Source organism: Cannabis sativa, chromosome 1, assembly GCF_029168945.1.
Source record: "Cannabis sativa cultivar Pink pepper isolate KNU-18-1 chromosome 1, ASM2916894v1, whole genome shotgun sequence".
NCBI classification, from domain to species: Eukaryota; Viridiplantae; Streptophyta; class Magnoliopsida; order Rosales; family Cannabaceae; genus Cannabis; species Cannabis sativa.
In genome coordinates this window covers 37,496,170-37,513,746 of record NC_083601.1, presented here as the reverse complement: position 1 = coordinate 37,513,746, position 17,577 = coordinate 37,496,170, and the positions used below count along the sequence as shown (strand labels likewise).

Here is a 17,577-nt window from a genome sequence, read left to right as displayed (position 1 = left end):
TCATAAAAAAAGATAAAAAAAAGAATGATTTGATTACAAAGATTTGAGATTTGTGTTTGGCTATAGTAAATTGTGCATCTACCAACTATAAAGGTCGGAAAAAATCAACATGACATCATATGGAAGATATGTTACTTACAATCAAGCAAAGCACAGGATTCAAGTTAACCCCACCATTATTTTGTCATATATATGACTTAATATTTTGGTTGAGCCTCTTGTTAACTGTATAAATATTACCCTAGTTATTATTGATTAATTATATTTTTTCTTCAAAATGTCTTGATAAGACAAATTGAGCACATATATAAAAATAAAAAAGAAAAGAATAAATTGAGCGTCTTCCCATATTATTGCAGTTTTTTCCTAGTAAATTTTTATTAAATACGTACTAAAAAACTACCTGAGGTCGATCCGTTAGTCTCTATTTCTAACTAATCTGTTAAATACTAATAATAACATGCCACCTGTCAATTTTTTTTTATCCAAATCATAAATTTTATAGAAAAATTATAATATAGAAAAAAAAAACAAAAAAACAAATTTAAAATATCACAAAACTATTTTTTCTCTCTTTTTCTTCTTCTTCGTCTTCTTCGACTCATCCCAGCTACAACCCTCACAAATGAACATTTCCTTTTATCTTTTTAACAACATTTTATATTTTACTAGTGTGTAGTACTTTTATAAACATGTGAAAAACCGTGTTTTTGCAAATGTCAGTTGTATATAAGAAAATATAAAAACTGGAAGCGTTTGCAGAAGCAGAAAGTAATTCGTACAAAGAAACGAACGAGCAAAATATAAAATATTTGCAGAAAAATAAATAACTTGGCACAAGAGATTTATACGTGGTATCAGTGTTCTCACGAACACTCCTAGTCCACAGGGCCACGCCCAAAGAATGAAATCAATTAATAAAGTATCAAAATTACAAAGACAATTGACTTAAACAAGTTTAGACTCCCTCTAAAGTATTGCCGCAATCCTTTGTAATCCACTTTATGAATCTGACTTCTTGAAACACCTTCAAGCCCGAACTCCCTTCGTCTTTGAAGTGTGAGTGCTTACTTCCTCCCGAAGTAAGGCTTCAACAAGTCTTCTCCCGAAGACCAAGTGCTTACTTCCTCCCGAAGTAAGGCTTTATCAAGTCTTCTCCCTCAGTCAAGTAGTTCTTCACAACCTCTAGGATAGAGTAAGAACAGAAATAGACAACTAGAACCTAGATGAACAACTAGGCTCTCATAAAACAAAGAAACACTCTCTTCTCTCAAAAGATAAATGCAAAAAATGAATAATGGAAGAGGTAATTCGAATGGTTGCTCTCTAGGCTCTATTTATAGAACATGGAAACCAAAGAGGCAACCACAAGTTCGAATTAACAGCTGTACAAAAACTTTCCTAAGAAAACACGATTTGCTCCATCAGATTCGGATGCTGACGCAGCAGATCTGACCAGATACGGGAAACTTGCTAAAAACGGGACCGATCCTCTATCAATGCTTGACTCCTGCCAAAAACAGACTAGATATTCTGATTGTATCAAAATACAATCGAAATTAATAAGGAAAATGCAATAATCAAGGTTTCCCTAAAAAATACAACTTTCCAAAAGAGAATTCCTTCTCTTTTGAGAAGTTTTCAACAAAAGAAAGTTCAGCTGAAAGTGCAACTTTCCAAACAAGGAAAAGAGCAACTAAAAACCGAATTTATAAGGTAAGAATCCGAATATAAATGCTCAACAATCTTACCATAAATGGAAAAATTATTTTGTCAACTAACTTGCAAAAAAAGGACTTTACAACATGGAATTAATTATTTTGAAATTTTTATAGCTCATGTTGGTATTTATAAAACTTTTTTTTTTGTTACACAGTAATATTGCTGAAACTGGAATCTGCCTGATTAGTACGGATATTAATTTATGAAATTGTTACTTTAGGTTACATATTAATGAAGTTTGTGTTAGACTTTTATTTGGGCTTACATTAAATTTTATTGGTTTTATTAAAACTTGGGTTGATTGGATAGTTCTTTGCTGTGTTAGCCCATGTTGTTGGTGATCAATTGTTAATGGGCTTAGCATCTGTGAGTAAAGTCTAGGTGAAGCAGAAGTGTGGGCTTTTTTAGTTGACTGAAGCCTTTGATGAGCAGGCCCAGCCCAACTAGGGTTTTGTAGCTAAGTCCCCTCCCTAACTCTATAAATACATATTGTCTCATCACAATTGTATACCTTTTGATAATCAGAGAAAATAAACTGCTTCTGATTTAGAGATCTAGGGAGGAAGACTTAGTTGATAGTATTGCACTATCAAATTGGAGTAACTGCTGTGGATCAATCAGAGATAATTGCTATGGATCAATCAGGTACACATACTCAATTATCATATACTACTATTGTGTTCTATGTTATATACAAATAGATCTTGGGTTAAATGTTAATTTATCTAACATGTGGTATCAGATTGCCTATTGTATATGATTTAGAACCTATAATTAGTATAATTAATTTGTATATATTAATTATCCATAATTTCATATTAATTTCGTTATTATTTTATGTGTAATTTTTTGTTTATAAATCTTAAAACTTTAGGGATTTTATTGATTATTAAATTCTCGTTCTATTGATATATTATATGCATGAAATCATTGTGTATATTAAGAGAATTTTAAATTTAAAGTTTTAGGGTTTATATGATTATAATATGAAATTATATTTTGTGTATTTTGATTTTATTGTTTTTGATCTACAATTGATAATAGATTTCTCATAATTAATTGTTTATCAATGTTCCTACATAATTAATTTCGGATTTAACTAAGGTTAGCATTACAATTTTTTTTCTTTTGTGTTCTTCAATTTTGGGAGTGATTTTAGCCATAGATCTACCCATTTATTTTTTAATACACGAAATCAATAGTGTAAATCAACTAGAAATTGATTCCCGATCGAAACCCATCAATTTCCCCATCTTTTAGTCAATTTTTGGCCGGAAAAACCGAGCAGACCCGACTGGAGGAGATCCGGGTCGCGTACCCGGTTTCAGACCCGGCTGGAGGAAGAAGATGGACGCCAGCCAGCAACGCCCACTCGCGCAGGCGGCGCGTGGGGGCGCGTGGGACCCCCTCGGAGGTCGTTTTTCGACGATTTTTTTTTCCAGCGTGCTTAGAATTAAATTTCTGATTTTTCTATGATTTTTAATTAATTTTTTGACTCCGTTTAATAATTATTATTATTTTAATGATAATTATGTAGTTAAAAAATTATTAAAAATATTTTTTGACAATTTTTCGAAATTTGTCAATCATAGAAAATTTTTTGAGTTTCTTCTCGTTCCATAAAACATAGTCACTCTCTTATTTAATTTGTTTTGACTATGTAGTCTCCACCAATTTTCTTATATTCACATCTTTTAATTATTTGTTGTTCTAAAGTTATAAAACTTGATTATTTGATATAAAAATAATGTGTTATGGTGGACACTTTATTTTTTTATTATCAATATAATAAAAGCAATTATATATCTCTTTTGGAAATTTGGTTGAAAATTATTAATTTTCAATGATTGTTTTATCACCAAATTTCACATGTTGAAGAAAATATTATATTTTTGGTTGACTATATGTGTAATTACTTGCCCAAAGGTAGTATTTACATATATTAGTTCACATTCCATGAAGTGAGTTAATATTAAATGTATATATTTTAATTATTTGCCCAAAGGTAATAATTTAAATATATAAATTTATTATTATTTTTTGCTTGAATTAATACATATTTTTAAGAAATTTATTTGCCCAAAGGTAATAAAATTCTTAAATGATATGTATTTTTTTCTTTGTTGTTAACTTCATGAAGGTAGATCATGTGTGTGTTATATTCTCACCCCAAAGGGGAGTTTATAATGACCAGTTGATTCTACAATATTTTCTAATACATTGCTCATATTGCTTATTCAAGTTTTAATTTTTGAATTTTTCAGTCTCCTTTTCTGTGAACAACAATAATGCTTCCATCCATATTTTGAATGCTTCCAACTACAAGACATGGAAACGAGATGTGGAATTTACTTTAGGCATAATGGATATGGACTTGTGCCTACGAGAAGAAAAACCTGCTGAACTTACTGACTCCAGTACAGCTGCCGAGAGAACTCATCATGCACAATGGGAAAAGTCAAGTCGACTTAGTCTTCTTACTATGAAAAGATCCATTCCTGAACATCTATTGAGTGGTTTGCCAGACACTACAAATGCCAAAGAGTTTTTCAATGCTGTAGAAAAATTATACGACACTGGTGAAAACGCTGAAGCTGGACATCTTATGGATGAAATGACAACCATTAAGTATGATGAATTAAAAGGAGTGCGAGATTTTATTCTGAAATTGGTGAATGTTCAGTCCAAGTTAAAAGATCATAATATTCCTCTTCCTGACTCTTTCATTATTCATCGAGCTCTTCATGCTCTTCCTGCCTCTTTCAGCCTTATCAAGACAAAATTTCTACAACACATACAATCAAACATGGACTATCGCCGACCTAATTTCTCGATGTGTATTTGAAGAAAGCAAGCTTAAAAGGGAGAAGAATGAATCTGCTAACTATGTTTCTCACCTCAAGCCCAACAAAGGAAAAGGAAAATTCAAGAATAAAAATGATGGTGCTACAAAACAGAATGGTAATGGTAAGGAGCATAAGAATAAACAGAAGAATCACAACGGAAAGTCCAAATACTCTAATGTGAAGTGTTACTTTTGTGAAAAATTGGGGCATCGGAGAACAGACTGTCACAAATTTAAGACTTGGTTAGAAAAGAAGCAAGCACAATCAGGTAATCCATTGGCATGTGTTTGTTTTGAATCTAATCTAGTTGATGTTCCTATTGATTCTTGGTGGTTAGACAGTGGTGCTACTGTTCATGTTTCTGCTTCCTTACAGGGGCTAAGGGATCTCAGGAAGCCAAGTGAGAGGGAGTCCAAGCTTAAAGTTGGCAATGATGTTGGAGTTGACGTTATCTATGTTGGAACATTTATTCTTGAATTACAGTCTCGTGATAAGATTATTCTGAACAATACTTTTTATGTTCCTACTTTTAAAAGGAATTTAGTTTCGCTTCCGCTTTTGGTTAAACAAGGATATTCTTTTCATTTTGCAAATGATAATGTTGACATTATGCTTCGACTCTCGAATTATTGGAAATTGCTTTTATTCGATGGTCTTTACAAGTTGTTATTGGCTCCTTTAGATTCCTCTTTTAATGTCAGTGGAATACCGTGGGTAAAAGACCTCATATTAAGGAAACATCCTTATTGTTATGGCACAAAAGATTGGGTCATATTTCCAGAGAAAGGGTTGATCGTTTAATTAAATCTGAAATACTTCCTCCTCTTGATGCTTCTGATTGGGATACTTGTGTTGATTGTACTCGTGGAAAACTGACTAAAACAAGAAAGAAGACTGCAAACCGCAGTCAATCTTTATTGGAAATTATCCACACGGACATCGTTGGTCCTTATTCCACCACGTTGTGCAGAAACAAGTATTTTATCACTTTTATCGATGATTTTTCTCGTTATGGATTCACCTATTTAATTAAAGAAAAATCTGACGCCCTTGATAAACTCAAAATTTTTCGAAATGAGGTTGAGAAACAATTAGGAAGAGTCATCAAAGTTGTTCATTCTGATCGTGGAGGAGAATATTATGGTCGTTATACAGAATCTGGACAACACATGGGGCTTTTTGCAGAGTACTTACAAGCAAATGGTATAGTTGCTCAATACACTATGCCTGGTTCACCTGAGCAAAATGGCGTTGCTGAAAGGAGAAATCGCACTCTCATGGATATGGTTAGAAGTATGATGAGTAGAACAAATCTTCCAGAGTTTTTATGGGGTGAAGCACTTATGACTGCAACTTATATTTTAAATCGTGTTCCCAGTAAATCTGTTCCCAAGACCCCTTTTGAGTTGTGGACTGGGCGGAAGCCTAGTCTTAATCATCTTCGAGTATGGGGTTGTCCAGCTGAAGTAAAGATTTATGATCCTAATTTGAAAAAGTTAGATCCGAGAACAAATCGCTGTTATTTCATTGGTTATCCAATGCGCTCAAAAGGCTATCGCTTTTACTGTCCTACTCGTGGTACGCGAATTGTTGAATCTCAGACTGCTAAATTTCTGGAATTTGATGTTGCTGAAAAAATTCCTTCAACATCTCTTGAAATGGGGGAGTCCTCTAAAGGAATTTGTATTCCTATGTCATTTTCAAGAGATGATTATAGTAGTCTCCATCCTACTCCAGTTGGTAATGCTCCCATTGTTGATGAATACGTTGCTCCCGATATCGAAGATGATGAAGGTCCTATTATTGATGAAGGGCCTATTAATGATGAAGCTCCTATTGTTAATGAGAATCCTGTTATTGAAGAAATTCCAGTTGTGGAATATGTTATTCAAAACAATGATCAACAAAGAGAAGTTATTCCAGAAGTACCTCCTCTAAGAAGATCTCAGAGACAAAAGAAGTCAACAAAGTGTCATGATAATTTTGTTTATCTTGGAGAAGGAGAATATGATATTGATCATTTTGTGGATCCTGTCACTTTTAGTGAAGCTCTTAATAGTCCACAATCTTCAAAATGGTTAGCAGCTACGGATGATGAGATCGACTCCATGAAGAAAAATGGTGTATGGGAGCTAGTGTTATTACCTGATGGTTTTAAACCAATAGGTTGTAAGTGGATTTTAAAGGCTAAAAGGGATAAAAAGGGACAGATTGAAAGGTTTAAAGCGCGTTTAGTGGCTAAAGGCTTTACTCAAAGAGAAGGTATTGATTACACTGAAACTTTCTCACCTGTTTCCACTAAAGATTCATTCAGAATTATTATGGCCTTAGTTGCGCATTTTGATTTAGAGTTGCATCAAATGGATGTTAAAACTGCTTTTCTGAATGGAGAATTGAATGAGGAAGTCTATATGTCTCAACCTGAAGGCTACAAGGAGAAAGGAAAAGAACACTTAGTTTGCAAGTTGAAACGATCCATTTATGGTCTCAAACAGGCATCTCGCCAGTGGTACTTGAAGTTTGACCAGGTTGTGACATCGTTTGGTTTCGTAGAGAACAAGTTTGATCAGTGTATTTATATGAAGATCAGTGGGAGTCGTTATATTTTTCTTGTTCTTTATGTAGATGACATTTTACTTGCCAGCAGTGATTTGTCATTACTAAATGAGACCAAAAATTTTCTGTCTTCCAATTTTGATATGAAAGATCTTGGAGAGGCATCCTATGTTTTGGGGATTGAGATCCATCGTGACAGGAATCGAAAAGTTCTTGGCTTATCTCAAGAAGCTTACATTAATCGTGTGCTCAAAAGGTTCAACATGGATTTGTGTAAAGCTGGTTCTGTTCCTATTCTGAAAGGGGACAAGTTCACTAAGCAGCAATGTCCTAAGAACGACTTGGAAAGAGGAGCAATGAAGAACATCCCTTATGCAAGTGTAGTAGGGAGTTTGATGTATGCTCAGGTTTGCACTCGACCTGACATAGCTTTCGTAGTCAATGTTCTTGGGAGATATTTATCTGATCCTGGCCTTGATCATTGGGTTGCAGCCAAGAAAGTTTTGAGATATTTGCAAAGAACGAAGAGTTTTATGCTTCGTGTATAAGCAGGTTGACAATCTTCGAGTTGTTGGTTATTCAGATTCAGATTTTGGTGGTTGTGTAGATGATTTAAAGTCAACTTCTGGCTATATTTTCACCTTGGCAGGTGCTGCTATTTCTTGGAAGAGTGTTAAACAGACTTTGATCACATCATCTACTATGTATGCTGAGTTTGTTGCATGTTATGGGGCATCTTTGCAAGCTTTGTGGCTGAAGAATTTTATTTCGGAGATACGAGTGGTTGATTCTATTTCCACACCTATGCTAATCTATTGTGATAATAATGCTGCTGTTTTCTTTTCAAAGAATAACAAGATTAGTAGTGCTTCTAAACACATGGAAATAAAGTATCTCACTGTCAGAGACTTGGTCAAGAAAGGAGACATTGTCATTGAAAATTGCAAGACCGAGTCGATGTTAGCTGATCCTCTAACCAAAGGGTTAAGTGCCGTGCTGTTTAATAAACATGTTGTTAATATGGGCATTTTAGAATCTTTTGATCTTTTGGGTTAGTGGGAGTTTTGTTTTTTTGTTTGTTTTTAGAAATTATTATTTATAATTTTCTGAATAAAGTTATGAACTACATTTTATGTTTCAATATTTTTTATTATTGAATGGATATGTTTTCAATTATGTTTTGTTATATTCTCGAGAATGATTGAATTGAAAGCATGTGGTTCATATTGTTGTGATCATTGTCTATTAAATTTATTTGCTTATTGACAATGATATGTTGTTGGCTTAATTATTTAAGCAAGTTTAGTGACACTTATTTATTTTAAGTGGTGTATGTTTAATTTCACTGGCTTATTTATTAAGCATCACGGTATCAGTGAAATTGAGGACTGATAAGGATATTATGTTATTTTAAATTGATCACATGTTGAACATAATTCCTTACCACACTACTAGACTTATTGACCATGTCGATTTAATACTTTGGTATTTGTGATTATGAATGTCTTTTGTTGAGCTAAAAACAATATGACTGTCATAGTTCATTATCAAAGGTTAAATTGGACCGGTATGTTGAGATGCTATCAGAGAACTATCAGTTTTTAAAGTGGCCACAAATATTTTTCTGTTGTTCAACCCATGAGTCGTTTTCAAATAAAATTATTTTGATATATAATATATATGTATTAAAATCAATGTAGCCCAAGTGGGAGAATGTTAGACTTTTATTTGGGCTTACATTAAATTTTATTGGTTTTATTAAAACTTGGGTTGATTGGATAGTTCTTTGCTGTGTTAGCCCATGTTGTTGGTGATCAATTGTTAATGGGCTTAGCATCTGTGAGTAAAGTCTAGGTGAAGCAGAAGTGTGGGCTTTTCTAGTTGACTGAAGCCTTTGATGAGCAGGCCCAGCCCAACTAGGGTTTTGTAGCTAAGTCCCCTCCCTAACTCTATAAATACATATTGTCTCATCACAATTGTATACCTTTTGATAATCAGAGAAAATAAACTGCTTCTGATTTAGAGATCTAGGGAGGAAGACTTAGTTGATAGTATTGCACTATCAAATTGGAGTAACTGCTGTGGATCAATCAGAGATAATTGTTATGGATCAATCAGGTACACATACTCAATTATCATATACTACTATTGTGTTTTATGTTATATACAAATAGATCTTGGGTTAAATGTTAATTTATCTAACAGTTTGTAAATCTGATAATGGTATTTATGCATTTTATTTTTTAGGGTGAACTACTGAACTTTATCCATGCATGTTCTTTGAAACACAAAAACATAATATACACGACTTTTACTTATTAAAGCTGCTGATTCAAATTCACATATATATGTAATTAATGAACTTATTTATGCTCTCAGACTAACATATATATTACATACACTTGACAAATTAATGATATGATGACTTTAAAATTCACATAGTTTGAAAAAATAAAGAGCACATTTTTCCAGTTGGTGTGGATACTATGATGACGCACGGTTTATCATCACTTGTTGTGCTTCTCTGAGATCTTGATGTGCAAACCGTTGGGATACGTCAAACCAGGTTTTCTGACGATCTCTCCTCCTTTGACTACACTCCACCTAAAAATTAGTTTCCAGTTATTAATTACACATATACAATGCATATCAATTGTTGTTCAAAAATACACAACTACAATGCATATCACATATATGATGTGTAAACTAAAATCTTTTTCTAATTTTCACTATTTATTTTTTATTCATTTTAAATATTATCTTACCATTAATAATATTTATATATGTATTTATTATAAAATGATGAGAGAGAGAAACAAATAATAAAATATAATTTAGCTCATAAATAGTATGAGCACCAAGAGTGATTTGAGATAAAATATATGTACTTTAAAGTACATAATGGAATTAGAATTTTTTTTTTAAAAAAAATATTACCATCAATAAATAGTCTTGGTAAGCACTCATCACATCAAGCGATGAGTTATTTTATCTCTATTTTACATTACTAAAATTCTATACATTAGCTTTTCTGTTTTATATTATCAAAATTATATTTTATTTTTTTTATTCATTTTAAATATTATCATATCATTAATAATATTTATACTATTTATTATAAAATGATGAGAGAGAGAAACAAATAGTAAAATATAATTTAGCTCATAAATAGTATGAGTTAAAAATCTAAAGCACATTTGGGATAAAATATATGTATTTTAAAGTACATGATGGAAAAGCTTTTTTTTAGCTATATTTTATACATTTAGCTATTATATACCTCCAGATGTGGATACTTAAATGAATTAGTTAGTTTGCGCTGTTCAAATTAAGATTTCAGAATATATATATTATATAAATCATTTCACTTAATATATAATTTTGTAGCTAATTTGTGATGAATTAATGCTTCACTAGGTGAAATATATAATAAAATTTAGAGCTTCTTCGTAGGTTGTATAAGGATCGTATTGTATTAAATAATAAATAATACTATGTTTAGATAAATTAATGTATTATATTAATTATTACGAACAAATTTTTTAATCAGTGTAAGTTATATTATTTAATACATAGCAAATGTTCCGTATTAACTTGTATTATAATATTTACAGGTCAACCCCAATTTCCGACCCGGAATCGGACCTGAACCCGAGACCCAGACCTAGACCCGAACTCGAGACTCAGACTCGAACTCGAGACTTTGGACCTGGACCTGGGACCGAACGCGGACACAGACCTAGACGTGAAACCTGACCGGTTGGGACCCGAACCCAGACTAGGAACCTGGACCCAGGAGCCGGACTCGGACTCAGGAACGGATCGAGACTCGAGAGCCGGAATCGGTCCTGGGACCCCGGACCCAAGAACCGGACCTGGACACGGGACCTGGACCCCAGGACCTACCCAGAAGCGGACGCAGACCCATGATCCACCCGGACCCGGACGCGGACCCAGGACCCGAACTCGGGACATGGATCATGTATATCCTACTCAAGAATTTTGTAACTAACTTGTGAAGAATGCATGGCTAATTAAGTGAAATATAGAATTAAGTGAATTAATTAATTAATTATTACTACCTGTATCTTGAAACCAATTGAAAAAGGAAAATGGCCATTTCGAGCTTTGCAAAGTCAGCTCCCACACAAAGCCTGGCACCGCCACCAAAGGCCATGAAAGTCTTGGATCCTACGTGTAAATCTTTTCCCTGTGTGTGTTATTTTCCAACAAATATTAATTTTTATTAATTAATTTGAACAAATTTTAGTGTATAAAAATAAATTAATTATATTATTATATAGGTAACCTGCCATCGCCAGGGATTAAATTTAAGAGGGTCACCATAAATATCGCCACTCAAATGAGCCACTGATGGAACAACCATAACTAACCAATTTGCCGGAATTGTATATCCTGTAAATTAACTTTCTGATCAATATCACTCTCAAACAATTTAATACAAACATAATAATCTTTTATAATTGTTACACATTTATAAATTCCGTATAAATAAATTGAAAATAATATAAAACAGTCAACGGCCACCAAAAATTTATGCATGTTGTTTAATAAGTACATGCACATGACAATATAATTCATAATATAAATTTAATTATACGTGATTAATTTTGCATCTCCTCTTTAATTTATTTAAGGAATAATTTTTCAGAAATTAATTGATCGACTTGCCTTTTATCTGAACATCATTCACAACTTTTCTAAAGATTCCTGGCACAATATTTGCTAGCCTGACTACTTCATTGATAACCTGTACAAATGAATAACCCATAAATGAATGATTCACCCAGAATCACTGTGTGGGTATTTTAAATAAATTAAATGTTCATAATATAATAAAACTCACCATATGTGTAAAAGTCATCGCTTTGTATTCTTCCCATGTGAGCTCAGAGTTTACATGAAAATCAGTACTGCCACGACTTTTTATTATTGTCTCGTACTCTTTCTGCAATTATTTTTTTTATTATTTTATAATTTACTGACACACATAATGTCACTAACTATATGACAAAAAGCTAGAAAGAAAATAGTTTCTAGTCCTAGGAGCTAGCGAGAGAGCTAAACAAAACAAACAACCAGTACGTAGTATATACTAAAAGATATGAAATAAGAACATCACAAATTAACATTGTGAGGAATAAAGAGACAAAATCTTTCATGGTAGTTTGAAAGTGATCATATATTTTTGAAACTCAAGAATTTAATTACCAAAAAAAAAAGCTCACATATTACTGAATTGCATGAGCAAAGTAAAACTTAATTGAAGAATATCTATGTTAAAAACCTCTTAAAAAAGTGCACTAGTTTTCAGTAGTAATTAATGATAGTACAAAGGAAGAATTAATTTATAAAATAATACTTAGGTGAACTAGAAAAAATTAGAAAAAGCTAGTGAAGTGAGTGAGTTTGGAGAAAGAAAAAAGAAAGTAGTTGAGGAGGAGTAGAAGAAGAAGATAGTACCGTAAGCTGTGCTAGCACTTGAGGATGATCAGAAACCAACTTAATTGCTAAAGTAATTGCTGATGAACTGGTCTCAAAGGAAGCAAAGAGAATCAAAAAGATCATGTCTACAACAATCGCTTCATTTAGAAATTTCTCATCTCTGTTCTCCATTTCTTCAAGTAAATGGTCCAAGAAATCACCCTCAACTTTCTTTGATGCTTTCCTTTTTTTAAAAGTATCTTTTATTACTTTAATCACATTCTGTCGTCCCTGTTATATATGATATCATGATTATTAATTAGTATATATAGTTTATTTAATTCATTATAAAAATAACAAAACAAAAATATATAAAAGTACCTTTATACATGCATGAAAAGCAGTTCCTGGGATGTTTAATGGAAAAGATATAAGCCCATCCATGAATTTGTTGAAGTTATCTTTCAATTTCTTTCCTTCCTTCAATTCCTCATAACTTAGGAGCTTCTTAACAACAAATTCAAATACCATCTGCCAATTTTTATAAACCGAACATATTTTTAAATTTATATATAGATCAATTTTGACATGCATGCATCTATTAATATAAAATGTATAGTTGTAAAAATATATATGTTATACGTTTAAGGCTCCTTCTTTTACGTCTACAATGCCACCATGATGAGTAACCCATGAAAAGATGTGAGTGCGAGTGGATTCACCCATCTCAAGAATAAGACGTTCCTTCAAGCTTTGAGGGCCAAGAAGGTGTAAAATCAAGTTCTTAAGGTACTTGTGAAACGTTCCTTGATAAGCTAGCATGCTTTGGTTATCACCCACAATCTTGTTGAAAGTCTCCAAGTACCAAATGTGGAAATCCTTTCCTTCTTGTTGAAATATTTGGTAATTGAATTCATGGTCAGTCGACACTATAACTTTCTGCCCAACTATGCTAGTGCGAAACAACGATCCATATCTGAAATATATAATTAATTAAAAATATATATCTTATATTTAAAATAGTAGTTTATTAACGAATTAACATTTTTTGGTTTGAATTTTTTACACTACCAAATTAGGTCTCTTATAGTATATTGTATTCTTTTTGTAAGGTCTTATAGTATATATTGTTTGTCAATATTACCCTCTAAATTTTATTCATTTTTATTGTGAAATAAATAAAACATATTTTTCATAGTAATTTATATATTTAGTTTTTACTTTTTTAATTATTAAAGTAAAAATGATGAAAGATATTTAATTTGTATTTATTTAAGAATTTTTACACCACATACTGAAATTTTTAATTTTTTTACTATTTTACCGTGGGTGGAATTTTTTTTTCAAAAATACTGTATATTTTTTATACTGTGTACTGTAGTAAGTTTTTACTGTTTTTCCACCATTATTTTTTAGTTGTTCCACTATTGTATTAATTGTTTTGTTTTGTTGTTTTACAGTTATTTTATAAAAAGACAGTATTTTTATAAAAAAAAATCCGTGTGACAGTAAAATTGTAAACCGTTACTTAAAATTCAGTATTTTATTTATCAACTATTATGGATTGTGTGTCACTCATTTCATAATAAAATTGAATAGAATATAATAGAAAGATTACGTGTTACTGTAATAATTATATTTCGAGAAGTATTATTAACGAGTCTTGATGTTGTATACTATAAACAATTTGATAGCATACAAATTTTAAGAACAAAAATACTAATTATTCTTTATTAATTACTAAAAATATTAATTAATTATGATATGGAATTAATAAAAACAGTACTTACTTTGACATTCTAGTTTTGATGAATGGTGGAATGTCATAGGTTGAAGTTGGAGAAAAGAAATGGAGAGTCTCACCAATAAGAGGGAAGCCCATTGAACCAGGTGGCAGCTTTCCATGGCACTTTGGGTTCTGCCATCTGTAACACCAATGACTTATCATTATAACAATCAAAGTTCCCATGCACAAACCAACTACATCCCACATTTTGATGATAAACTCGATCGATGAACCTAGAAAACAGTTCAAATATAGGCTTAGTTATAGTAACACTGAGGCGAATTATACATATTTATAGCTATTTTTTAATTAATTAAAAAGTATATATAATTACTGCGTATACCAGCTAGAGACGGGATTTCATGTACTAGATATACAAGAGAATAATTTGATCAGTTTTCTCTTGTTTTTAATGATGATATGTGTGTGAATTGGGCAGTTAAAAAATATGAGAAATGCTAAAGGGTACCAGTGGTGCCTAGCAGCCTCTTATGTGTTAATATCGCTATTGGTCTAACTAAGTATCGGGTCTCATATAATTTACTATAATAGTTTTTAAAAAGTATCGCTAACCAATCGCAACGCAACATATCGAGAAAGTGCTAAACACCGCTGACACCTAATACCAATGCTCAAAAAATATAATGTAGTCTTTTTGTTTCTTAATTTTTAGAATGTGGTGTATTAATATTAAATATATAGTGAATCACGCCTTTAACTTCATTATGTACGAAAAAAACAATGAGGAATTTAGGAAAAAGAAGAGATAAGACAATAGTTGCCGTCTAATGGGTACTGCGCTGCACGCGGTGCTCACGGTATACATTCCTATATTTCTTTTTCGTCGGATATCTATAATTAATTAGGATTCCATATAAGATATAATTAATATTAACAACAAAACAAAAACAATTCCTCAAACATATAAAAGAGAACAAACCCCACTCATGGTGCTTTACTTATGGTGGTTAGCATTCTTATAAGAAGACAAATAAATAATACAAATATAAAATATAATTAATTTCGTAAATAATCTACTTTAATGATATATTAAGTTATGATGTAAATTTGTCAGATAATAAAAAATAATTCAAATCAGCATGATGCAAAATATGCATCACACTAAATGTTAATGTTATGTATTTATATTTACTATTATCTATTACATTTTAGTTAATATGTTCATTTACATTAAATGACTTGTATTATTATTATTATTATTTTATTATTAAATTTTATATTTACTTTTGTATTATTTTATTTTATTTTATTTTTGAATAAAAGTAAACTTTCATTAACCGGTAAAATAACTAGCTGTACAATGTTACGCAATTCAGGACTTAACTGATAATCTTGAAAAGTATGACTTGGGAAAAAACAAGAGCTACGCGCCAAAAGATGGACGGTTTTGTTCACAGATCGTTCAACAAACTGAATAGTAACATGACTCAAAGAAGATAAAGCAAATCTACAATCATTAACCAATGAACCAAACTCAGACTGCATATGCAACTCACTCTAGATAGCCTGAACACAAACCAAACAATCAATTTCCATCAGAACATTTTACTTTTTTTTTTATATATATATATTTTACTTTTACATTATTATCATGTTATATTTTTACTTTTTCATTATTATTATATATATTTTTAATAAATTATTACATGAGCATAAAATGACATGTTTAATTTTACATCAAGATTTACAATTATGTATTGGAGTACAATAGTAAACTTAATGTAAAAATATTACAAAATTATTTTTTGTACTAAATATAGCTCAATTTTTATATTTTTCATTAAAAATAGTTTAAGGTGTAATTCAATATTAAGTCTTATTTATTTTACTTTAACAAATATTATAAATTACTGCTATCTAATTATAGGACACGATTTTATATTGGTGTCTTAGTGTTTCTTAGCAATACTCTATAAAAAATTAAAAAAATAAATAAATAAAATAAAAAAACTAATTATATCCTTTTTGGTTTTGTTTTTAATAAACTAACATAGTATCAAAAAATTAGAGAAGAAACCTCAAGCTACGTACGTACTACTATTCAAAAGTTTTCCCTACATATCAATACTTGAAATATATAAAATCATAACTATAGTAGCATGATGACAATATGGAAAGCCCTTAGACGGCATCCAAGAAGAATACATATCCCAAAATAATATTACAAGTTCAATAACAAGTAACAACATTAATTTTTTGTTAAAAACAAAAAGTGTTAATATAAAAATATATTAGTTTTATCATCAATCCAATTATAAAGAGACAATATCATTTTCTTTTAATCTTCTACTTCATCTCATTTGAGTCCATTTGTAACAAACATCTCTAGTATGTATGAATTAAGAGATGCTAACCTTCTCACTTATTGTTTAGCTAGCTTATTACATGGCTTTTTATACTAAAGCATCTTCTAGGTAGAATGTGAATATTTCCTCTTAATTAACTTGCCAAAAGTAACTTGCCTATTCAGTTATAATTGTTTGTTGGTGCTGAATGGATTTTCCTTTTAAAAAAAATATCATGCATGAATTAAGAGCTTTCTTATTATATTATTAACCTTTTTTTATGTTTTTTATTTATTTATGGAAGCTTATTAATATTTACTAACATTAAATTTTTAAAATGGTTGAACTGGAGACGCAAGATATTACTGATTTTTCTTTCCCCATTAAATAATGTACAAATGACTAATTTTGTTGCCTTATCAAGTAGTAGTATCTATATACTCCGTAGCATTTTGAAGAATGCTTGATGAGGTGAACAATTTAAGTACAAAATATAGAGATGTTATACCATTGAGAAAAAAAAAATGCTAGTATTGAAATTTGTATTGATATCACATTGCGGCATTGATCTTATATTTTTATATATATATATATTATTAGTGTACAATAAAAATAACATAATTACAAAAAAATATGTAAGAAAAAACTATTTTAAAAATGTATACATTGGAGGGCATATTTACAACATAAAAAATCATACAAACTCATCATTAAATAATATTATGTACTAATAAGCAAAGTTACTATAAAAAAATATTCATATATATATATATATAACAATATCTTAAATAACAAACGTTATTATAATTTAAATTACTACATAATAATGTTCACATTGATATAATAACAAAAAACATAAGTGATATTCAAATTGATTTTAACATTAATATATACTATGTTCACATTGACATACTAT

The 17,577-nt window shown here is 30.8% G+C and overlaps 2 protein-coding genes across 2 annotated transcripts; one reads left to right on the top strand and one right to left on the bottom strand.

The window, feature by feature from the left end:
* Positions 1 to 1,976: 1,976 nt before the first annotated feature.
* On the top strand, positions 1,977 to 4,567 carry LOC133034412 (uncharacterized). Its single transcript, XM_061109496.1, has 2 exons — positions 1,977 to 2,367; positions 3,987 to 4,567. The coding sequence occupies exons 1-2, from the start codon at positions 2,355 to 2,357 to the stop codon at positions 4,565 to 4,567; spliced, it is 594 nt and encodes a 197-aa protein (XP_060965479.1). The 5' UTR covers positions 1,977 to 2,354.
* Positions 4,568 to 9,442: 4,875 nt separating this feature from the next.
* On the bottom strand, positions 9,443 to 14,632 carry LOC115704495 (cytochrome P450 87A3-like). The gene is made up of 9 exons (XM_061108338.1): positions 14,360 to 14,632; positions 13,212 to 13,545; positions 12,951 to 13,100; positions 12,609 to 12,860; positions 11,992 to 12,093; positions 11,817 to 11,895; positions 11,434 to 11,540; positions 11,207 to 11,334; positions 9,443 to 9,728 (listed from the first exon to the last, which is right to left on the bottom strand). The coding sequence occupies exons 1-9, from the start codon at positions 14,560 to 14,562 to the stop codon at positions 9,632 to 9,634; spliced, it is 1,452 nt and encodes a 483-aa protein (XP_060964321.1). The 5' UTR covers positions 14,563 to 14,632; the 3' UTR covers positions 9,443 to 9,631.
* Between the last annotated feature and the right edge of the window lie 2,945 nt (positions 14,633 to 17,577).